The sequence below is a fragment of the Mastigoproctus giganteus genome, chromosome 6 (assembly GCF_048544385.1).
Source record: "Mastigoproctus giganteus isolate SK-2022 chromosome 6, ASM4854438v1, whole genome shotgun sequence".
In the NCBI taxonomy this organism is placed as follows: Eukaryota; Metazoa; Arthropoda; class Arachnida; order Uropygi; family Thelyphonidae; genus Mastigoproctus; species Mastigoproctus giganteus.
Window position 1 is genome coordinate 57,048,395 of NC_143580.1, and position 24,988 is coordinate 57,073,382.

General features: G+C 36.6%; 1 protein-coding gene across 2 annotated transcripts in view; it reads right to left on the minus strand.

Annotated features, from left to right (window-relative positions):
* Bem46 (abhydrolase domain containing 13-like protein Bem46) overlaps positions 1-24,988 on the minus strand; it is a 67,074-nt gene that overhangs the window by 25,941 nt on the left and 16,145 nt on the right. For both annotated transcript variants that reach the window (XM_090375162.1, XM_090375161.1), the window contains exon 2: positions 6,751-6,982. In XM_090375162.1, coding sequence (XP_090231288.1) covers positions 6,751-6,982 — 232 coding nt within the window. The remainder of the gene's footprint in view (positions 1-6,750; positions 6,983-24,988) is intronic.

The following is a 24,988-nucleotide window of genomic DNA, read 5'->3' on the forward strand; positions in this document are numbered from 1 at the left end:
GCAACGTTTCCTAACTTTCCTTGCTTGACCTTCCATTTTACAAAAAAGTATGAATTCTGTCAGGTGCCTTTGTTACTTTTCTCACTATTCAATAAACTGTATATTATACTTTCTCAGAATTGAAGGATGGATAGACCATTATTAGTCCAAAATTTACTCTGTACCACCCATGCATTGACTAGCATGGTACCAAAGATGATCTCCATTGCAGCTTTTTTATACTATTTTACGGAGGCTACTATAATATGATGCCATTTCGTCAGATATATCCACTCCCTTCTGTGCTTGATTGTAGCTGATAATAACATCGGGTTTCTTAATTTTTTCTTCCTTTCTTTCCTGTCTCAGTAATTTTACGCTGAAGAGTTTTGCATGTTGTTAGCATCATTACTGGTCTTTTATCGATCCATTTCATGATTTTCACTCCTTTGTTATTCTCAAGAGCGATTATGTCTCACCGTTTCATTTTTTCCCCTGTAATATTCCTTGGTATTCCTTTTCGAGTGCTTCTTAGAGTCACACAGAGAAAGGTTTTTTCTTTTCTAATAATTCTTGTGCTAGAGGGAAACTGGTGTAAAAATTATCCGAATAAAGGACACGTCTTTCATTGAGACGGCATGAGAATGTCCTTTACCTTCCACTGAATCGCCCTTTCCGGTATAAATAGAGATTTCATGAGTATATCCCTCCGGCAAACATAATTTATGAGATTTGTTAGGGATATACTGGCAAAAGAGTAGCCCTTCCACGCCAAGGGATCAAACTTTCATCAATTACCAAGTTTTTTCCTGGCTTTAACATGCTTTGAAAATTCCTATTTTGTTGAGACGATCTTGTCCATTGGCAGTTTCGTTGTCAGAGAAATGCCAATATTTCAGCAGATCTAGGAAATGATCTCTACTTATAGATTTCCTAATGAGATTATTCAAGTATAAATCTTTTTTTGACCAGTATAATCTTATATCTGGGACATGAACAATTCCCATTATCAATAATATTCCAAGAAATTTTTCCATTTCTGGTTCAGTGGTTGGTCTCCAATCAGCTTTCTTCTTTTTGGGTGTTCATATATTACTAGCTGCTGATGACAAACAGTACTGTGCATATCTGTTGGTTTCAGTCACCATCATCTGAAGGATATCATCGGCTAGAAACAGTTTGTATATGTGGTAAGGTTGGTTCAAATCAACATCAACAAGGATTTCAGCATCTTTATTATATTCATTAATTGAAATATTAGTTTTTCCTACCTCGTGCCAAATAACATTTTCAGACTTAGATGCATTGGAGATTACTTGAGAATTTGGGTCATTATTTTTATCACTGATTTCATGATATTCATCAGATTCTTCTGAGGTTTGGATCTTATCATCACCATCACTGTAATTGGAATGTAGGTCTAAATCATCGGATTCATCACTAAAGAAATATTGTGGCTTCTCTTTTGTCTTGATGTCCCTGGACGATTTTCATCATGTTTTTGGGCGCCTTTTTCTTTCAAAAGAGGTACATCTGAATCATCCTATCACTTATATCCATCAAACATTCTTATCTTTAGCTCGTTTTCCTTAAAAATAGGGGTTCATTTCGGAAATAGGTATCTATAAATACAATAAACAAAAATTCGAAATATCTAAAGAGTTTACCTCAATCTCTAGATTATAGTGATAAACAAAATGTTCTCCACATGTGCACATATTTGAAATAAAATCAATATGGAGGCAATAACTACTGTCAGTCTCACAGAGTATGAACAAATTGGAAAACAATGCTCGTCATGGTACCAAGCACGTGCATTGGCGACTCACTGCCGCTTATCCCCGTTCATTGGCAATAATTAGCACCATAGGGCGGGGCGAATCAGCAGTGGGTCGCTATCAAATTTTCACAAAAAACAAATGACAACCCATTTTTCTTGCATATACTGTGTTATTTGTCACTTAAATGAACCAAATTATGAAAAAAACACAGTCATCATTTGGGAAATGAAAGTCGTGAGTCTATCTGTTTCTTAGGCTTCATGTTAAATTAATGCCCCAGCTGGAACGTGTTAAAAACATCAATCATCCACTATCAACTGAAAGTTACTAGTTTCACATTTTAAGTGAATAGTATCACCAAAAGAGGTGATTCTGCAATTCATCAAAAACTCAAGACACTGTCATGTTCTAGACTTACCATCTGTCTCATCAGATGGTAAGTGGCCTCAATCAGAAAATAAAATTAGTAACTTTAGGCCAACTTATGAATAATGTCATTTCTAACATGAGCAAAACAGCATCCCCATACAATAGAAAAATTAAATGTAAAGCAGCATACTATCATCAAATTATTTCAACACCTCTACTGAAATATAATCCTGTTCTTTTACTAAATTATAAATCAATGTAATACAGATGGACAGCTCTGAATTATGACTGTATAGTTCAGCAACAGCAACTTCTTCCTAAGATAAAGTGGAGGTTCATGCATCTCAATATATAAACTTTCAACACTGGAAGCTCTAGAAGTACCCAGGCCAACTCAAAGGATATGTGATGGACAGCATTAAGCCATCTGAATGTTCTCATTCTCTCTCACTCTAGCAGTCGTATGATAGTGCATCGTAGTACAGACATGATCCAATTTGGATTTGGTACAGATGAAGTAAGCACAGCAGAGACAATGCTGAGTAAATTTCTCTATTAGTTCATCTGTATGTATTATACATGTTCTATAAGCTTGTTATCAAGAATCAAACCCATAAATAAAATGCAACTCGAGCAGTATCACATAATTAGCCAGCCACAGTTCAAGTCCGAATGCATTTTATGCTTCTTGTAAATGTCAATGTAACTCTTGCACATACCTTAAGAGTTCTTATCTGTTACCCCAACTGGACGTATTATCTAGATGTTCTGGGGGCAAAGACGTTTCACGTGGGCGGGTAGCTAATGCCAGGGAAGAGAGCCTAAAAAACTTCAAGGGTTGTGTTAGGGTTGTTAAATATACAAGAACAGTAAATCTTAATTGTTTATACAGTAACGTTAGAAGTGTCGTCAATAAAATGAGCGAATTCGAACTGCTGGTTAAAACAAGTAACGCAGACATAATAGGGCTTACGGAGACGTGGTGCCACCCGGAAATTGGGGATGATGAGTTTCAGTACGGCTTGTATAAATGTATTTAGGAAGGATAGAGTAGATAGAAGGGGTGGTGGGGTAATGCTTCTTATCAGAAGCAGCCTGAGTGCGACGATAGCTTTCCCAGATTCAGACATTTCACATGCTAGTATAGAGTCTGTATGGTGTGAGATAGTTGGAAACAAAGGTACAATGCGAGTAGGCGTAATCTACAGACCAGGTGATTGTGAAGACTATGACAAAAGCCTCTACATGCAAATGGAATGGGCAAGTAAGCGTCAATGCCTTATTATGGGTGATTTCAATTTGCCTCTAATTGATTGGAGTAAATGGGAAGGAAACTCGACAGGGGGAACAAAATTTTTAAATCAACTAGATGACTGTTATTTGTATCAACATGTCAGGGAAAGTACTAGAGAAAAGAATATCCTAGACCTCATCATCACACATGAATCAGATGACATAACAGGGCTGACAGTAGAGGAACCAGTAGCAGGAAGTGATCACGGAGTTCTACGGTGGATGATGACGAGAGAGGTAGCAGAAGTAAAAGGCAAAGGAATGGGTTTTAATTTCAGAAAAGGAAATTACGATGCCTTAAGGTACTACATGGCCTCTATTAACTGGGTAGATATCGCGCAGAGAATGAATACAATTGAACTGTGGTACGCTTTTAAAACATTAATCACAGATGCCTTGAATGCGTATATACCATTAAAAAAATACTCCACGAGAAGGGTTCCAAGTTGGATGAATAGTGAAGTTGCCACATTACTTGAGCAGAAAAAGGTGGCATGGAAACGTTACAGAGCAATAAAAAGTACTGAAGCCTATAACAGCTACAAGGTGGTGTGTAATAGAGCCACAGAAAAGGTTCGACAGGCAAAGGCAGTTTATGAGAAATCACTAGCAAACAGAGCAAAGAGGGGGGATAAAGAATTCTTCACATATATAAATGCCAAGAAGAGCAGGACAAACCAGATCGGACCTTTACGTAAGGGAAAGGGGATAGTAATAAATACACCAGCTGCCGTTGCAGATGAACTCAACAGTTATTTTGCATCGATATTTACAAATGAAAAGCCTTTTGTGGCAATGGGAAATTGTGGGAGCGAAGTTAAAAAATATGTAATTAATGATATTGAAATTTCCCAAGATTATTTAATGAAAAAACTTTCGAGCCTACAGACTAGTAAGGCTCCTGGAGTTGATGGAATATACCCTATAATCTTGAGAGAGGCGGCAAGCGAGTGCATTGAACCACTGAGGCTGGTTATGCGAGCATCACTAGACTCTGGGGAGATTCCCTTGGATTGGAAAAGTGCAAATGTATCTCCCATACATAAGGGTGGCTCTAAAAGTGAAGTTGGAAATTATCGACCTGTCAGTCTGACTTCAGTAGTAGGGAAAATCATGGAGGCATTGATCAAGGGTGGAATTCAGGATCATTTGGATAGAATTGAAATTCTCAAGGATACTCAGCATGGTTTTGTAAAGGGAAAATCATGTTTAACAAATCTGGTTCGCTATTTCGAAAGGGTCACTCACGAGTTGGATTTAGGGAATAATTTCGACATTGTTTATTTAGATTTCAGCAAAGCTTTTGACTCAGTCCCACATGAGCGGTTGCTTTATAAGCTGGAACAGGTTGGAATCACTGGGAAAATCCTTAGATGGATAGAAGGATGGCTTCAGGGCAGGAGGCAGAGGGTTGTGATAAATGGCTATTCCTCAGATTGGGTTGATGTAAGAAGTGGGGTTCCCCAAGGATCAGTATTAGGACCACTGTTGTTTTTAATTTTCATAAACGACATTGATGAAGGGATAGAGGGCGTGATGTCTAAATTTGCAGATGATGTTAAAATTGGTAGAGTAGTTAATGATCACTGTCAAGCTGAGCTTCTTCAGAGAGACCTAGATAGACTTCAAGAATGGTCAGAAAAATGGCAGCTGTGCTTTAATCCAACAAAGTGTAAGGTATTACACCTGGGAAACAGTAATCCCAAAATAACTTATTCACTTGGTGGAGTTCAACTAAACCCAGTACTGGAGGAAAGGGACTTGGGTGTTATGATACGGTCAGACATGACATTCTCTGAGCATTGTAAACAGGTTGCAAGGAAGGCCCATGGTGTCCTATCGATGATCTATCGAACTTTTGCAAGTAGAGATAGGGACGTGATAATCCCATTATATAAGGCCTATGTTAGACCACACTTGGAATACTGTGTTCAAGTATGGAGACCGCACCTAAAGAAAGACATCGAGCTTCTTGAAAGGGTGCAAAGAAGGGTAACTCGCCTGGTGAGATCGGCAAAAGGGCGTCCTTATGAAGAAAGACTTCGAATATGTGGGTTGCAGAGTTTGGAAACTAGACACCTTAGAGGAGATTTGATTGAGGTGTTTAAGGCTCTGAGAGGCATCAGTAAAATGAATGAGGACAAAATTTTCAAGATTATAAATGATGCTAGAACTAGGGGACATAAATTCAAGTTACGCGGGGAAATGTTTAGATTGGACTGCAGGAAGTTTTATTTTAGCCAGCGAGTTATAAATTACTGGAATAAGTTGCCTTCATGGGTGGTAGAGGCCGACAGTTTGGGGAAATTCAAAGGTCATCTGGATAGTACTTTCGGGTAAGGGAAGCGCAAAGGATGATAGGATTAATTTCCTTTTTATTTAATTTTTAATTTCATTTTATTATTTTTATTTATTTATTAATTATTATTATTTATTTATTTAATTTTTGTTTTTATCATTGTTTTGTTCGGATTTTTTTTTTTTTTTTTGGCTGGTGCAGCATAAGCCATAGGCTTTCTTGCACCATACGGCCATTACTAATACTAATACTAAATATGAACTACTATGTTTTTTCTTAGCACAGTCTGTATTCATCATGCTTAATCCATAAAGAAATTTTATTACTAATACTTGGAGTTGTCTTTCTATGAAGTTCATGGACAGTGATAAGAAATAGTGAGCAAACACATCACTGCATATAATAGAATGTTTTATATTATTTAATGCATTAAAAGTAAAGTAAATAAAATAATTTTTGTATGATTATTTGTGATTGTAAACAGCATTGAACTAAGTTCTTCCTCATAAAAAACCGAGAAAGAACATTTCAATAGCAAACATAAAAGCTCCAATTTTGTACAAAATTCTCATCTACATAGTGTGAAAAGCTTTGGCTTGCACAGCAGAAAATATTATTTTAAGAGCACACAAATATGTAGCAAGTCAAGTTGCATATTTAGTAGATAATTTTCATACTTAAGATTTTGATTCATGATTTCATTATTAATTTTAAAAATAAAATCCCTAAACTTCTTTTGTCAAAACCATTAGCAAATTATGTATGATTCATTTGTTTTGAGTATAAACTATTATTAAATTACTAGCAATACAATAATTTTCAAATTGAGGGTTTAGTGTCAAACAATGTTAACTACAAAATCATTTTGTAGTTGATGTTTTTGTAATTAACCAAAAAAAAAAGTAAAGTACTAGAGAGATACAGTTCTATGACATGATATGCATTGTTATTTGTATAAAAAAAAACTAAAGTTATCACAAAAAGAAAATGCAATTCTGTAATAAATTAATGAAAAGTAAAATACTATACCTATGACCAATGTTTCCTGCGTTCCCATGAAGATACAGTATCGTAGGAACCTGTCCAATAATTGCTGAATTTTGTTTCACAAATACCACATTTATGGCAGTTCCATCTTGGGTTTTTATGTGCAAGTTATCATATGGTAAGCCAAAAGATGAAGGTGAAGGTACATAAAGTCTAGAGTGTGGTGGCTGATCAGGATGATATAAAAGCAAGTCTCCAATCTGGTACATAAGTCCTTAATAGGGGGAAAAATGAAAAAATAATGCTCAAAATAAGAAACTGCATAATTTACAGTTAAAATTTATTTAAAACCATAATTTCAGTTTAAATTACACAGTTGATAACTCACACCAGAAAATAAATGGAAAGTCATTTAGGTTAGGCAGAACACAGTGGAAAAAGAGAAGTGAAATCCTTTCATAAAGGCAAAGAGAAAGGTTCCATAAAAGATAGAGATTAGAAAATATACAAACAAAAATAGAACACAGGTGTTAAGAAGAAAGGAAAAAAAACTAGTTTGAGCAGCAGACCCTTGGACACACAGGAAAAAATAAATGAATTTCAACTTAAGCTGTAACTCAGACCGAAGTCTTACTCTGCATTTATCAGAATTGTTTAAAAAAAAATGCTATACCAATTCCTCTGATAAAGTTGATATCTAAGTATGGAGTTTAGGTTGATATTAGAATTATGAATCTTATTTAAAAGTCGCATGCAAATATAGACATTCATATGTTCTTAATGTTATATATAAGGATTTTTTGATCATCCCTCAGATATACACCATTGAGAAAAAGAGTAAATTTTCATATTATTCAATGTAAAGAAATACACATTTTGCCTGTTAACTCATAGAACAGGCAAAATGTGTATTTCTTTACATTGAATAATATGAAAATTTACCCATCTCTATGAAAAGCAAAAGTCACTATCATCCAAGCATATTCTTCACTAAAGAAACTATGAATCCTCTTGCAGTGCAACGAGGATTCATATTGGGGGAGTATGCCTTCATTTTCTCACAACCATGATCCTCCACCAAACTTGATGTCTCAATAGCTAGTGTGTACACGATAACTCCTAAAATGATTGACTTTACAAAGCAGAGTGGATAAAAGCATTATGGATCACCACAAGCAGTCACAAAAATAATGCAGAAGAGGACACTTATTAGTAGCATCTACATCAATATAACAAAATAGTAACTTTGGCCAAACATTGGATGCAATAAATGCCATCACAGTGGGGCTTTTCACATTGAGCTTCAGATAAATGAGAATTTAAAGCTAAGATTTTAAGTGACAATTAATGACTATCAATGAAAAGCAATAACATGATTCTCCATATACAACCCCAGGGGCTCACATCTGGTGAGTATGGGCTTGGCACACCCAGGGTCCTGAGCTGGATATCATCATTCTTCTCTTTCTTGATGATTCCCTTGTACTTCTCTCTCAGGGTAACTTGGAAAATATTTTTTAGCTGGTGCAGAATAAGCCTCAGGCTTCCTTGCACTATATAGCTAGTAATAATAATAATAATATTGCACACCTGATTTCTTTATGTGAAGTTTTTTGTGAAGGAGAGAAATGATGGTTCATTCTCTTGAAATTTTATTTCCAGATTGGAAGACCATGATCAGAAAATTGTTTATCTTCACACTCAACATATGTTATATAGCATATGAAAAGAACTACACTACCATTACAAAGGTGATCACATCATGTAATAAAAGTAAAAACAGCTAACGTTAATTACACATTTGATAACTCACACCAGAAAATAAATGGAAAGTCATTTAGGTTTGGAAGGACACGGTGAAGAAGAGAAGTGAAACCATCTCACATCTTTCCCATAATCATTCCACAATTACAATTACACAATTTATAAAGCATCACTGTCCAATGTGTAATCTCTAACCACAGGGACAGTAATGCTTTTTACAGCATTATGAGCCTGATATGGAACTTTATAAACACTTTCTATTATACACCAATGAACCAAAACGTTAAGACCAGCAAGTTGTTATGCAAATCGAAGCAACTGCTGGTGAACTACGGTGCATGCACAGGTCGGGACACGGTATAAAAAACACCTGATACTGAGCTCCTTTCATCAGTGTCACTCTTCTTCTTCTGATGGGAAAGGCAGCGGACTTAAGTGAGTTTGACAAAGGCCAAAGTGTAATGGCCAGACGACTGGGTCAGAGCATATCCAAAATGGCACAGCTGGGGAGATGCTCATGGTCAGCCGTGGTTAGTACTTACCGAAAGTGGGCCAAGGAGGGGGAACCCATGAACTGCTAGCGACGTGTTGGACAACCATTGCTCATTGATGCTCAAAGGCTCTCCCGGATGGCACATGGCAACAGAAGGGTGACTGGTGCAATTTGCCGGTAATTGGAGTAATGTGTCACAACACACACAGTACATCAAACCCTGCTGAAAATGGGGCTGCGTAGCCGCAGGCCACTCTGGGTGCCTATGCTAACCACGGTTCACTGGCGACAGTGCCTACAATGAGCATACGAGCATCAAAACTAGACCTTGAGTGATTGGAAGAAGGTCGTCTGGTCTGATGAATCATGTTTCCTGTTGCACCATGGGACAAAAACAAGCTGGTGGCGGCGGTGTCATGCTTTTGATGCCTTGAAATCTGGCATTGTATTTTCTTCTTTGGCAATATATGCTCCATCCAGCATATTTTTCCAATACAGAGCAGTCTCGTCAACGTTAAAAATTTGCTGCGTTGAATGGCCACCTTCATCAATAATTTTTTTCCAACACATTACAAAATTTCTCTGCAGCTGCAGAATTGACACTGGCAACTTCACTTCTGAATCTGATTTTTGATCCATATTATTAACAGCTGTTCCATCTTCGATATAACACCTGAATGCTGTTTTGTGATCACTAATGATCTTAAGTGCATTGATCCTTTGACATGTTCTTTTACACGTGCACTGTCCTTTAAAATAGCATTAACTGTTGTAGGCAACGAGACATAATTCCCTTGCAATAGATGACAAACTCTGTCCTGCTTCGTACTTCTTAATCATTTTTATCTTCATTTTTATATCAATTTTGTTTCTTTTCCTGGAACTATCCACCACTTGCACTTTTTGTTGGGTGCTTTCCCTTCATCATTGTAATACGTAAATAGGAATTAAGAAGTTTCTGAAAATTTTTTTTTTTTATATGATTGAATATTTCAGTGAAGCGGAACTCATTTAACCATAATATCGGGATTATCGCAAATGCAATAAGTTCCAGTTTACTCCCCGTTTATATATGCACTGACAGAAAAGTTCAATAAACTGGAAAGTGCAAATTGTTTTTATTGTTTTTTGGTCATGACCTCCAGAAATGATTTAGAAAAATATCACAAAGGCATTCAAAATTGATTCTTATAACGGAGGAACACATGATAACGATGAAAGGGTAGCGCGATTTCCATCATAAATATGACCTTTTAGAAAGACAAAATAGCTTAGTAATACAGCGAAATTTTCAACTTCCAAGACTTGGAACGAAGTAAAAAAAAAAAAAAGGAAGTGTTATTGGGTTCAGATTACGATATTTCCATGATTTTTTAAGTTTGCACTGGCTGACAAAAACTTACGTAAAGTCGAATTTCCATAAGTCAGGGAGCTCCAGTATTCCTACTGATTTGCATGCCATAAGTTTATTTCCAAGATTGAAAAAAAAAACTGAAATAAACCACTAAAATGGAAACATGTAAGGCATTCATCTAAAGTGACTTCCATTTGGTTAATTCATGACAATATGCATATGACCCCACAAAAGTAATCGAAGGTATTAGGTCAGGTTATTTTGCTGGTCATTGCAGAGGACCATTCTGACCAATCCATCAGTTATTGTATCCCAAATTTAAAAATTCAGAAACAACACAGGAAAGAGTGGGCTGGTAAATCACATCCTCTGCCAATTTTCATGGAGTGTATCTTCCAACAGTTCGCAAAGATTTTCTATAGAAAATGTAGGTGTACCATTCCTGAAATCTTTGGTGGTAAAAAGAAAGGCCCAAAGAATGCCACACAATAAATATTAAAAGATACTAATAATCAGTACTGATAACTGTGATTTTTCTTTGGCCTGGGTATGAGCATTTCAAGAGTTGAGAAAATCATTTCTTGAAAAACATAATTCATCTGTAACCAGAACGCAGCTCAGAAACAGAATCACATGTACACTGCAATAAATTCATATTTATTCATATCTTGTGGCAACAATTCTTGTACAGGCATACTGTGAAACTGCTGTTCATGTAATGTCCTCCATCTGCAAGCATATGGAGGACATTACATGAACATTTATAAACCTGACAACTTTCTGGTACTCATGGCAAGAAATACTTGTACAGCACAAAGTATTTATTCTTCAACATTTGCAGTTCTTCCTCTACCAGCAGCAAATGTTTTAATATTTAGGTACGCATAGAGTTGAAAATTTAACCCTTGTTAAATTTTCAACTCTATGCGTTCTTTTTTCTTTTCATTTTTATTTTTACAGCAGCTATGGAATTCTTATGAACTTCACCATAAATTAAAATTACATCAGTTAGCTTAGCAAACATAAGCAGAATTGTAGTGTATCCTATAATATCAGTAACAATTATGAAACCTTCAAACTCAAGTAAGAGATATTGCTAGTATGTGCTCTCCCAAACTGGCTGTGCATGTAACTGGTATGATTCATACATGTTTAAAGTCCATTTTACATAGTCATATTTTAAAAATGTTTTATACAATACATTTATTGTACAGCTAAAAAGAAAAAAAAATTTTCTTTTTAGCTGTATAATATGCTCTTACATTTTTTCCATGCAAATTTGAAACACCCTCTATGAACTTTTTCACACTTATTACTAGTGGATTTTGTTTTCATGACTGGCAAGTGTGCAGCATGATATCCATCACCAGCGAAGATTGATACTCTTGGACAGAGACACTATCTAATGATCCCTCCCTCTCATTTTAAATGGCGTTTGGTCTTTACACAGAGTGCAGTTCGATTCGTTGACAATAAAATATTTCTGGCTCTTTGAGCCATGACTTCTGGATGTCATATCATTACGTAACCTGATTTTCAAACTATTTATTTGTGAAGGAACACTGTAACTCTGTCCATAATATAAAAGAAGTCACAGAATAGTTTAGGGCTAAAGCCTCAGGTTACGTAGGAGGTAACTAACGTACAAGTTAGTGCAATTACATCATTTCTGTCCTCACAGGACCTACGATGTGATATTAGTGTGACTAACACTGGGGAAGTTTGGGTAAACGATTCTTGAGTACACTTCCTAGCTTTTTTTTTTTTTTTTTTAATCTTATGATTTATTCCCCCCCTTAATAAAAAAAAATTTTTTTCTTGTCTCAATTTCTAAATTAAATTTCTAATGAAAACAAAATCTAAATGGCCCACTTCTGCTTACTGAACAATTAACTTCTTCAGGGTGTGGGGAAAAAAAGACAGTCCAAATTTTTGACAGAATAATTCTGTGGTAATTACTATTTTCTTCTTTTCTAACTCTACAAGACAAATTGAAAATTAAAACAAAAACAAGTAATTCTTGGGTATGGCAAAATGGACATACTGAGTAACTAACATTGGTGGATGTTTCACCATCTGCTTTGATTTCTGCACAAAGAGAATGTAGAAGATATTTCCATTTTTTTTGCTATAATTCCATTTGGAATATTATATAGCAACAATAACACCAAAATTCAATAAGTTATTTTGGCAGGTTCCTATAAGTTTGAAAATCACTTGTTCAACAAGTTAAAACACTACCTACCAGTCAAATTCAAATTATAAAATGTGCACCGCATCTTAATACACACACAAATTCAAATAACCCAATAACTTCAACCAACAGAGATTAATCAACAATTGAAAAATACAGTTATTTCAGCAACATGCTAACTTATGTCATACAAAGACTATTTCTGCTTATATGCTATTAAGGAAACTTCAGGTTTGGGGTGAAAAATCCATCCAATGCTTACAAACTTCCTTTACACAATGCACATATAATTGTTGGTATGATATCATAACTTACACTGTTATGAGTCCTTACTTTTTTTTTTTTTTGAAAATAAAGAACTGCCAAATATTATAAGCAAATTTTTGATGGATTTCTTATTCCAAAGCATAATCACCTTAACATGCAGAACTTAGTTTCAACAAGACAGGACCATGTGCCACATCAAAAGGAAATACTTCCAACTGCTGCAAGAGCATTTTCCTGAAAATGCTGATCCCACATTGGAAAATGTGAATTGGCCACCCAAGTCTGAACTCAGCTGCCCTGATTATTTCCTGTGAGAATATTTAAAAGACAAATTGTAAAGAAACATACTCAATGAACTGAAATAAAACATTAGAGGTGAAATTAAAACCATTCTATTAGAGATCAGAAGTTGAAAAAAAATTCAATTCACAAGCTGATAAAAAATAAATAAAACTGTTCATTATTATTTTAGTTTCTCCAACACAACTTATTTCCCTTAATACCTTTGTGTTCTAATAAACTGAAACTGATCCTAACTGTGTCAAACTATTGAAAATTCACAAATATTTGTAATCACTTACAAATATATATTTTGATAGCGAGCTAGTATAGCAATAAATGGTTATGCTGAATAGAAAACTCTCAGTCCAGCTCCCATAAGATTGCAGAAACCTCCAACATTAAATTCAGATACAACAGAACATGATGATATCCCAAAATCTGCCTCACCAGACAGAGCTCCCAATCTGGTAAAAATTAACATAAAATCTACCACACCAGCAAGAACTACAAACCAGTTTTATACAACCTCTCATGGGTCCTAAGACTGCTGGTCAATTAGACAGCAATGTACAAGTCATTCTCAAAGCCACTTATGATGAATTTGGACATTTGGCAATTTTAAATATTTTGTAAAGTAAAATTTTGGCTCTTTTAAATTGAATTTGTCTACAGACAGTGAAATATCTCTATTTCAAAATCAAAATAATTACTTACATTGAAATAGTGAGATCAACGTTTTGATGCATTTCTGAAATGGGCAGGGAGCAGGGACGAAGTAATAACTAGATTAAATGTATATGATTGTGCAAAATAAGATAAAATCTTGTCGCAGTAAATAAAATATCAGTATACAAGTCTCTGTTCTCAATGGAAAATAATAAATCTTCTTATAAAAATTTCAGTTAATTATAATCACACAAAAACAAGATCATTCACTCCAAGTGTATATAATTGTCACTGATTCAAATTATTATTATTATTTATTATTATTATTACTAGCCATATAGTGCAAGGAAGCCTTACGCTGCACCAGCTAAAAAAAAATTTCCAAGTTACCCTGAGAGAGTGAGAAGTAAAAGGGAATCACCAAGAAAGAGAAGAATGATGATATCCAGCTCAGGACCCTGCTGGGTGTGCCAAGCCCATACTCACCAGATGTCAGACCCTGGGGTTACCAGATAATTAATAATTCATATAATGGCCATAAACACCTTTCGAATATTAACAGGTCTCAACAGTATTCAATATAATATATATTTAATCACAATGACTTTCATACAAACGTAAAATATTGGTCATTTATTACAAGAAAAAGATCAAATGAGCAAATTATTTATAATTACAACGAAATAAATAAAATATTTTAGTAGTAGCATTTGGCAAATGCTATCTACATCTGAACCTAATTTCCTGTATTCAGTAGAACAGAAATCAACAGACAATTGCAATAAGAGAATTGATATCATATATTATGAATAAATATATAATAATTATCTAGATCCATTACTGAAGTGGAAATAAGCCAAATGTATATTCTTTAATTATTTTAGCCACCCTATTAACTCTTTTGTGGTGTTCCAGAACCACACGAATACAACCTGGAATGAATTTTTTTTTAACAAATTCGAAAGTTTGTAAAAATTTAACTAATATTTAAATAATTAGTAATGATTATTGTCAAAAATAACATCAAAATTTTGCAAAACATTCTTCATACCTTTTTCTTTATAGTAATGTCCTCTATATGCAATATGTATTATGTGATTCTGGATTCAAATTCCAAAGAATTTCTTCAATTTTGACTAGTACAAAACTTTGATAAATATGAAACTGGATACTGTTACATTTTAAGCAGTTACCAGATGACAGCAGGTCACTGCAGTCATCTGGCAACTGCTTCAGAAGGGCAGTGCCCATGGAAGTATTTGTAGAAAAGGCATGCAGCAGAAACAGTACATCTATGAGATAGAGTGGAGAGAGACTCTGTTAGAGAGGAGTCATTAATTAACCTAACTGCCCTCTTCTGAATGGAATCTAGAAGCCTGAAAGAAGTTTTGGGGGCACCGCCCCCAGATGTGGGAAATTCCATGGTAAGGCAGATTTGCGATTTGTACAGAGTGAACAGCTGTTTGGAAGAAAAGTAACGTTGAGAGCAAAAGAGAAAACCAAGTTTTTAGATGCAGAGGAAGCAATATTTGTAATGTGCTTGTACCAAGAAAGATTAGAAGTCGTGGTAATTCCCAAAAGAGATATAGAGTGTCACCAAAGATAAGCATAGGAGCAGAAGAATCCTTTTTGCAAGATATAAGACAAGACTGAGTTTTAGAAGGATTGAAATCAACTAATTTTTCTTTGCCCCACTGGAGAATTACCTGAAGATCAGTATTTAAGGAATTGGTAGCAGATATTCGAGAAGTTGAAGCTGATTGAAAGGGGCAAGATTTTTCAAAATGGAAAGTGCAATGCAATGTGCTATCATCGGCAAAACTATGGATAGGATTTCCAGTCAATGGAAGAAGGTCATTAATATACAAGAGGAAAAGAGTGGGAGAAAGAACTGAACCTTGGGGGACACTAGCATTAGTGGAGAAATTAGAAGACAGAGAGCCATCTACCATTGCCCTCAGTGATCAGTCAGAGAGAAAACTGGATAACCAATTACAAAAAAACAGTTGGCAAACCATAAGATGGAAGTCTGTTTAGAAGACCTTTATGCCAAACATGAACGAAAGCTTTTGAGATGTCAAGGGCAACTGATTGTGTTTCACCAAAATTTTCCATTGAATTTGTCCATAAATGGGTAACATAAGCCAGAATATCACCAGTGGATCAACACTGATGGAATCCATACTGGTGATCGTTGATCAGACAGAAGATTTCTAGGTAGTTTTAAGAGTTGGCAGTTAATTGATTTCTCCATTACTTTAGAAAGAGTAGAAGTAATTGCAATGGGACGATAAATTTCCAAGCAGAAGGAAAAACACCTTTGGAATAAGAAAGTGAAAAAAGGTGGCAAAGAACAGGAATAAGTTCAGGAGCACAGGTTTTGAGAACAAGTGGAGAAATACCATAAGAACCTGGAGCTTTCTTAGCATCAAGATTCATCAAAATCCTTTTGACAGAAGACCACAGGAAGCATTGAATGGAGCAAGTTAGAAATGGTGGGAGGTGTTTTACCAAGGATCATTAATACATGAGTTGGAAGAAAAATGGGATGCTAGCAGGTCAGCTTTATCCTTGGCTGAAGTGAGAACAGAACCATCTGGTTTTAACAGAGGTAGGAGCAGAGATGGGCAAAAGTTGCAGTAAATAGCTTTGGCAAGAGACCGGAACGCTCAGATACCATTAGGGCAAGAAGCAAGTTTTCTACTCTTAGCCTGTTCGTAATCTAATTTGGACTGATTAATAACGGCTTTACAATTGTTGCGAGCTTTGGTGTAGGCAGAAAATGAAACTGAAGAATTGGAAACAAGCCAATTGCGATATGCAACATTCTTTTCTATGAATACATTGAGTATCGTGACTTGAGGGGATAATTAATTGAAGCTCCTAATCTCTGCTCTCTTACTCCTGGATACAAAAGACTGTTAGTTAGTACAAAATAAAACTTTTACACATTTCAAAATTTTGCAGCCCAACTATTCAGAAGGAGGATCACGTTGCAGTTTGAGAGGCATGAGCCAGATACTCAATGACAGTTAAAAAGGGCTTGAAAAGGTCATTACATGCTACATTAGAATGGAATATTATTATAGTAGACAGGGTGAGTGCAGGATGAGTGGTACTGTTCTACCCTGTGAACACTACAGCTTCTAAGGAACCTCACAATACATCCTCCAGATGTGTCTTGCACTAACAAGTGGTTCAGAGGTTGAGGAGACTGCTAACACTTTTATGGCAGGTTTGTACTGGAGAAATTGGGGGTCTAGTGGAGGGTTAGACTGCCACAATTTATTTATTTATTTCGCATGCATTGAGTACAAAGATGTGTGCACATAGTTTACAAAAATGAAATAACATTTATAAGTTGTAAATAATCAAGTCAGTAATTGTAATTAGTCAATAATTAATAATATCCAAGATAAATAGTAAATACAACCGGACAACTAAATAAGAATTAACAGATATTAATTCAAAAAACAGGAACTGAACTAGACCAAAAATTTAAAGTGAATCAAGCCATTATAATGCCTCTGGTACAATTATGCAGAGCAGTGATTCCTCCAGGGAGGCCCTGCTGGGAGGTGCAGCCAGATAATTAACAGTTCCACAAGCACAGAGAGAAGAATCCCTGAAGCCCCATCTAAGCAAAGCAAAAGGCTCAAGCTAATGGGAGTGCTATGGTTCAGAGGAGAACTGAGGGGGGCAGTTGCCCACTGAATCACAGCCTTTTAAAATGCACTACTTGCTTGATGTTTGTGGAGCAGTCGGGTACGGGACATGATACTGCCATGGGGGATGTCTTTGTTTGTGCGCGATGCAAGGAGTGTAAGGAAATCAGGCGACAACTCAGAATTGTTATGGGCTTATATGAGAGCTTGAAGGACAGGGTAGATGCCCTCGAAGGATTAAAAGTGAGGGGTCCATCAAGCTCTCAGCTGCCCACACCAATGCCAGAGCTTGCACTTGGTCATAGCGCAACACAGCAGCAAGCCCCAAGGCAGAATGCGCTGGTCCCACAGGAACTAGTAGTTGTTGGTGACTCTATTGTCAGGGAAATGGGAAACATGCTTTGTAAAAGGGATGGGTGGAACAGGACCAGGGTATGTCTGCCAGGGGCAAAGGTTGATGACGTTGTAGAGCGGATATCATCTTTTAAGGGCACAAAAGGTGATATAGTTGTACATGTTGGCACTAATGATATTAAGAGTAGGAGACCGGCAGAATTACTTAACAAGTACAGGTCACTGATGAAAAAAAGCCGTGAATTAGGGTTGAATTTGAAAGTGTCTGCAATTCTTCCCAGACACGATAGGAGGGAGTATATGATGAGAGCCCTGTCGATCAATTCGGCCCTGGAAAGATTGTGCAGGGCTCAAGGGGTAGAATTTTTTTCAGCCTGGTCTGTACTTGTTGACAGGAGAGAGTGCTTCTACAGGGATGGGATACACTTAAATAGAAAGGGTGCAAGAATGTTTGCCGATGCTATCGAGGCAGTGTTAGGTGGATCGGAAAACTGCTAGATTGGGGGGATACAAGGACTAATAGATTAACAGTAGCCACTGGCAGAGGTGAAAGTGATTCTTGCACTACTTCTATTGGAATGAGCAGCAGCCTGGAAAATAAGATGCAGGATATTTCAGAGACAGCTGGAAATCATTGGGGTACAAGTAAACCCATGGGTTGTGTTAGAGTAGCTAAGAAAAAGAACAGGTGCATGTATACTTGCGTGTACGCCAATGCTAGGAGTTTAGTAAATAAATTTGATGAATTTCAGGTATTGCTCAAAACATCAAAGGCAGATATTGTTGGGATTTCAGAGATGTGGTGTCACCACTGATATAAGGAATGCAGAACTGGAATTTGGAGAGTACAATGTCTACAGAAAGGATAGACAGGATAGGAAGGGAGGAGAGGTTATGCTATTAGTTAAGCAATACATAAAATCCAAGGAAGTGAAGCCAATCGACATCGCTGGACAGTGCACTGTCGAGTCAGTTTGGTGTGACATAAGCATTGGGAGATCAAAATTGAGAGGAGTGTGCTATAGGCCTAATGACTCTGATGAGTATAATAAGAAACTGTACAGAAAAATAGAGTGGGCCAGTAAATCAGAGAGTCTTATAATGGGGGATTTTAATTTCCCAGATATTGACTGGAATTTGGGGGCTGGTCACTCACACACTAGCAAGGCTTTTGTGGATATAGTGGATGATTGTTTTCTACATCAGCATGTTCAGGAGGCAACTAGAGGGAGTAATACTCTTGATTTGAATATCAGTAGTGATTCTTCATGCATTAAGAATCTGCAGATAAATGAACCACTAGGTGGCAGTGATCAAAGTGTACTGAAGTGGGATTTACTCAAAGAGGTAACTACCATTAGGGGTAAAGGGAAGGGTTATTTCTTTCGTAAAGGCGACTACGATGGACTGAGACAGTATTTAAATTCTATACAGTGGGACCAATTGATGATGTTACCAACAGCAAATTCAAAATGGGAAGCATTCAAAGAACTTATCTTGGAAGCTACTAGGCTTTACATACCAACTAAGAAATATTGTTCAAGGTTTAGGCCTAAATGGATGTCAGATGAACTAATGAGACATATGGCAGAGAAGAAAAATGCATGGGATACATACAAATTAACACGTGACACAGAAGCCTATGACAGATACAAGTTGATCTATAACCAAGTTACAAAGGAGGTTAGGCAGGCGAAGGCAGATTACGAGATATCTTTGGCAAGGGATGCAGAGAAAAACAGCAAAGAGTTCTTTACTTATGTAAACTCTAGAAGGAAGGGGATGAATCAGATTGGTCCACTGGATATGGATGGGTCAACTGTTGATGATCCTGCTCAGGTAGCTAACAAACTAAATGAATATTTTGCATCGACATTCACACATGAGGAGTTATTCAGCGAGGGGAATGCCAGAGGTATATTCAACTTTGGCAGTAAGCTAGAAAATCTTGTAATCACTGAGAGTAAAGTGGAGGAGAAATTGTTGAAGATAAACACAAGAAAGGCACCTGGGGTGGATGGGATCTATCCAGTTATATTAAAGGAGGCAGCAAAGGAAGTAAGCAAACCCTTAGCCATAATTATGAAAGCTTCCTTGGACTCAGGAGAGGTACCCATGGACTGCAGATGTGCAAATGTGACCCCAAATCACAAAGGAGGATCAAAGGCTGACACAAGTAATTATAGACCTGTGAGTTTAACTGCTGTTCCCGGAAAATTAATGGAGGCACTGGTTAAAGAAGCACTGCAGGATCATCTAGACAAGACTTCAGTTATAGCTCAGACACAGCATGGTTTTGATAAGGGGAAGTCTTGCCTGACCAATTTGACTGGATACTATGATGCAGTCACAAAAGAACTGGATGCACAAGTAATTATAGACCAGTTATTATTACTTGCCTGCACAAGTAATTATAGACCTGTGAGTTTAACTGCTGTTCCCGGAAAATTAATGGAGGCACTGGTTAAAGAAGCACTGCAGGATCATCTAGACAAGACTTCAGTTATAGCTCAGACACAGCATGGTTTTGTTAAGGGGAAGTCTTGCCTGACCAATTTGACTGGATACTATGATGCAGTCACAAAAGAACTGGATGCAGGGAATAACTTTGATATTATATACTTGGATCTTAGAAAGGCTTTTGATATTGTTGCACATGGAAGACTGCTGCACAAATTAGAGCAGTGTGGCATTGGAGGCAAATTGCTGCTATGGATAAAGGGGTGGTTAAGGGGGAGAAGACAGAGAGATGTAATCAATGGACACTGCTCAGCCTGGACTAATGTTATTAGTGGAGTCGCTCAGAGTTCAGTATTGGGTCCATTATTGTTTTCTGTATTTATAAATGATATCGATGATGGTATATCAAGCATAATGTCCAAGTTTGCAGACGATACGAAGGTTGGCAGGGTTGTCAAGGACACTACTGACACTAGGCTGCTGCAACAGGATCTGGAAAGGTTGAGGAGATGGGCTGAGAGGTGGCAAATGAAGTTTAACATTGACAAATGTAAAGTACTACATATGGGAAACAGCAACCCCAGAGCAACTTATCAACTCTGTGGTACTACACTGACAGTGGTAGAGAATGAAAAGGACCTGGGGGTGGTTGTGCAGTAAGATATGAAGTTCTGTGAGCAGTGCAGATGGGCTGCAAGAGTAGCTCATGGTGTATTGTCAATGATATACGGGAATTTTTCTAGCAGGGATAGGGAGGTGATTATTCCCTTGTATAAGGCAATGGTCAGGCCGCACCTTGAGTACTGTATACAGGTCTGGAGGCCACATTTCAAGAAGGATGTAGAGCTACAGAGAAGGGCAACAAGATTAGTGAATGGAACAAAGGGGTGCTCTTATGAAGAAAGGCTTAAGTTTTGCAAATTACAGTTTCTGGAGACTAGGCACCAGCGAGGTGATCTGATAGAGGTGTATAAAGTCTTGAATGGTTTGAGCATGCTCAATGCTGATGGGATTCTCCTTCTTGCTCAGAATAATCACCTGAGAGGGCATAAATTCAAATTGAGGAAAGACAGATGTAGGATAGACGTGAGGAAATTTGCCTTTAGCCAGCAGGTGGTTGGTTGGTGGAACAGACTTGCATCCCTTGTCGTGGAAGTTGATAGCCTAAATAAGTTTAAGGCTCAGCTGGACAGGTATTTCGAACGAACAGAGGGGTGAAGTGGAAGTGGTTATTTTATTTATTTATTTTTTATTTATTTATTTTATTTTATTTATTTTATTTTTTTTTTGGCTGATGCTGCATAAGCTTGCTTTCTTGCATCAAATGCCTCTATTAATGCTAATGTTCTGGTTTGGCACATGTAACACAATCACTTCTACAGCAGTTTATTTTCTTCCATAAATCTCTGGGAAAGTGAAATCCTGATACGGGTTTGTCCGTTCTGTCAATAAGATGGGAGTTGGGGATCTGATTGTAATTAAGGTCCTATTCTTGCTGCCAAGCAACATGGGTTGAAGTATCCTGTTCAAATAGTGAAGGATCATTCCAGATTGGGTGCCTGCTGTTCCGTCGTGGAGGTGCATTCCAGATGTCATCATGCAGAGGTAGCTCTGTCCTGGTTTGGATGTGCTGCAGCTGTTTAACTTTCTTTTCCTGTCTTCAGAGATGGGGAGGGACAATGTTCGAAAGGACTGGCAACCACAGTTTTGATAGGCATCATTGTGACAGTAGTTTCTCATTGTTTGATTTTGTTGGGTGTCTATGAGGTTTGTGTGGGTAGAATTTTGCCAAACTGGACAGTAATACTCTGCAATGGAATAGCAAAGTCCAAGGTGAGAAGTTCTTAAAGTATGGGCATTAACTCCCCATCTTGATCTGGAAGCAATTCCACAATGAGCCTGTTGGATGGCATTGTGGTTACTTTCTTGATGGATGACATGATGTTATTGTGGTTCCAGGGACTGTATGTGAAGACTGATTGAGGTATTCCCCTTTACTGTTAACTGCTGTGGTATTGGGACTGTTCAGGTTTGAGAAAAAGTCGACTTCATTGTAATTATTATTCCTGATTTGGACTTATCATAGTGGATCTTTCAAGCGTCAACTGGATCCTCAGAGATTATCACAACCTTATGTTGGGACTTTTAGTTTGAGATACCTTCATGGTATTGTATTGTGATATGGACATTACGTTGAGAACAAATCGACCCTCTATGAGGGAATCAGAGATAATTGTACATCGACACTGTTAGCAGTACAGCATTGCAAATAGACTGTGGGGTTGCCAGGAAAGCTGGCTGGGACCGCATAGTACAATAAATAATAATAAAAGCTTAGTTTCAGCTTCAGTTTGTCCAAAAGATAGTCAGGAAACTTTTTTCCCCTTGTTTGGAAAACAAGACCAATGTTACTAAATCCAATATAGTGTCATATTATAGCCCCATTTTACACTATTTTCTGCCTTTTTTTTCCCAAAAAAATTGATCCATTAAAAACACACACACCCAATGAATTTAAATTTGACACACCTGCTGGCTGATTAAGCCCTAACAACTGAATTACTTACATCTGTAATCATCCATAACAAATAAAATGTAGTGCTAGAGGTTAAAAATTAATATCAGTTTGATTTATTAAATACAAACAAATAACAAAGTCATACCAAATACCATGCACTCTAATGCCAATTTTAAATGCATGCCTAGTACAGTGTCAGAGAAAATATTAATGAATGTGCTTCAGAGAAAAATGCTTTTGCATTTGGAGTATAAAAAAAATTAACCGTTCTTCTTAAGAAATAATTATAAAGGAATGTGCAATATTTGTCAATTTACATGACATTTCGAATTTAATAATGTACTGTAGAGAAATTCAATCACTTTCTCATTCATAATAAGAAAATTCACATTTCAAAGTTTCATATTTTGCACTATTTCATGCAGTTGATGAGCTGAAGCAAAAACTTGGTTATGGAAGATTTATTCAATCAGTCAGTCATTGTTAACCATGAATTTAATCAACCATACCTTTTTCCCACTGTTCTAAAGTTAAATCAAACTGGTCACTGGCTTGCACATGAACTGTATGACCAGCTGCATTGGTGTCATTTTCAAGAGCAGTTTGGGCACCTCCATAACCAGGTGGGCAGGAGCAGCAGTGCGTAGCACACGCTTCTTGATTAGACCAGGGTTCGAGCCCGTGACCACCAAATACAGAGGATGCGGAAAGGTCAGGGAATGACCACCGCATATCCCCAGAGCAATATGGCCTTAGTTGATAATGCTCCTAAAAAGCAAATAAACAAGAGCAGTTTCCACTAATAAATTATGTTTACTGAATAAGCAATAGCACTAAATGAGAGAAATAACACCAATTTTTTCGTGGATTCTTAAAGGTAAATGCCACTGATACATGTTCTACATTGATTTTTTAATATTCCTAATTATAAAATTATTATTATTTTTTTTTTGTAAAATATGCCAGATTTTACAATTTCCTGTATTAATGTGTTAAAAAAAAAAAAAAAAATGTAAACTGCAGTCATTATCGACTCACTGCAGGATGGAAGCCTCCTCAACAATTCATGCTGAGGGAAATGGACCATAATCTGCCACACTGCTCCAGTGCGGGTTGGCAGATTGACTGTATTTAGCAGTCAGGGGCTTGAACCCCAGTCTACTCAAAGAGCATGTGCTACTGCACTCCCACTCCTGACCACTCGGCTACAGAGTGTACATACCCCCAAAGTTTCGTCGTTGTCAAGATTAAGGGAAAGGTTTTAATTTCTACAAGGAAAAAAGTTTGTGAAACTAACAAGTGCCAATACCAAATGAAAAACCTCTAGAAGTAATTTTAAACACTGCCTATCTTTTTATACCTTTAAGAGAATTATTGTTCAATGCCTAAACCAAAATAGATGACTTGTGAAACAGATTAAGCTAGCAATAGAAAAGAAAGCTATGTGAATGAATATAAATTAAGATATAGTGAATACTATGACAAGTATAAATTAAGGTTATGATGGGAGTAAGAGATGCTAAATCAGATTATGAAAAGCCTTTGGCAAAGAGTTTCATCTATGTAAATACCAGAAGGAGACTAAACTATACTAGCCGACTACAGGATAGTTTTAGTAACATCACTTATGACACTGGACTACACTAAATAAAATTTTCGCATCAGCAAATACCAGATTTCATGTATTGGAAACTAGATAGTTGTGTGAGTAATGAAAAAGGATCGAAAAAAAAAAGTCATTTACTGAAATGCAAAAAAAGACCAAGCAGTTTATAGGATTTATCCAGTGACTAGCAAAACTACCCACCACTGCCTAGGAAGTTCAGTTTCAATGATCCTTGTAGAATCTAAACATCAGTAAGTGAGTGAATGTGTGAGAGAGTGAATGTGGAAGTAATATAGTCTTGGTAGCCCAGAGGCACTTATAGATTGCACTGATGAATAAATTACTTTAAATTTTGTGATGTAATACTCACCTATACTTAATACTAATAAACACCTGAATGTAAATATTTAAAGAGCATGTAATGTTCAATGTGTTTAAGAACATTACCAACAATAGGATTATCAAAAAAATATCACAATGGTTAAAATATGCTGTACTATACTCAGAAAGTGTTTACCAAAACATCATCAAGTAAAAGTAATCAGGAACAATAAGGTTAGATTTTTGTAAGAGTATTCTTAAGGGGAAGACAAATGTATAAAGGAAAAACAGGCTAACTATCAACATGAAATTTTGGTACAAAGTCCCTCTAAGATT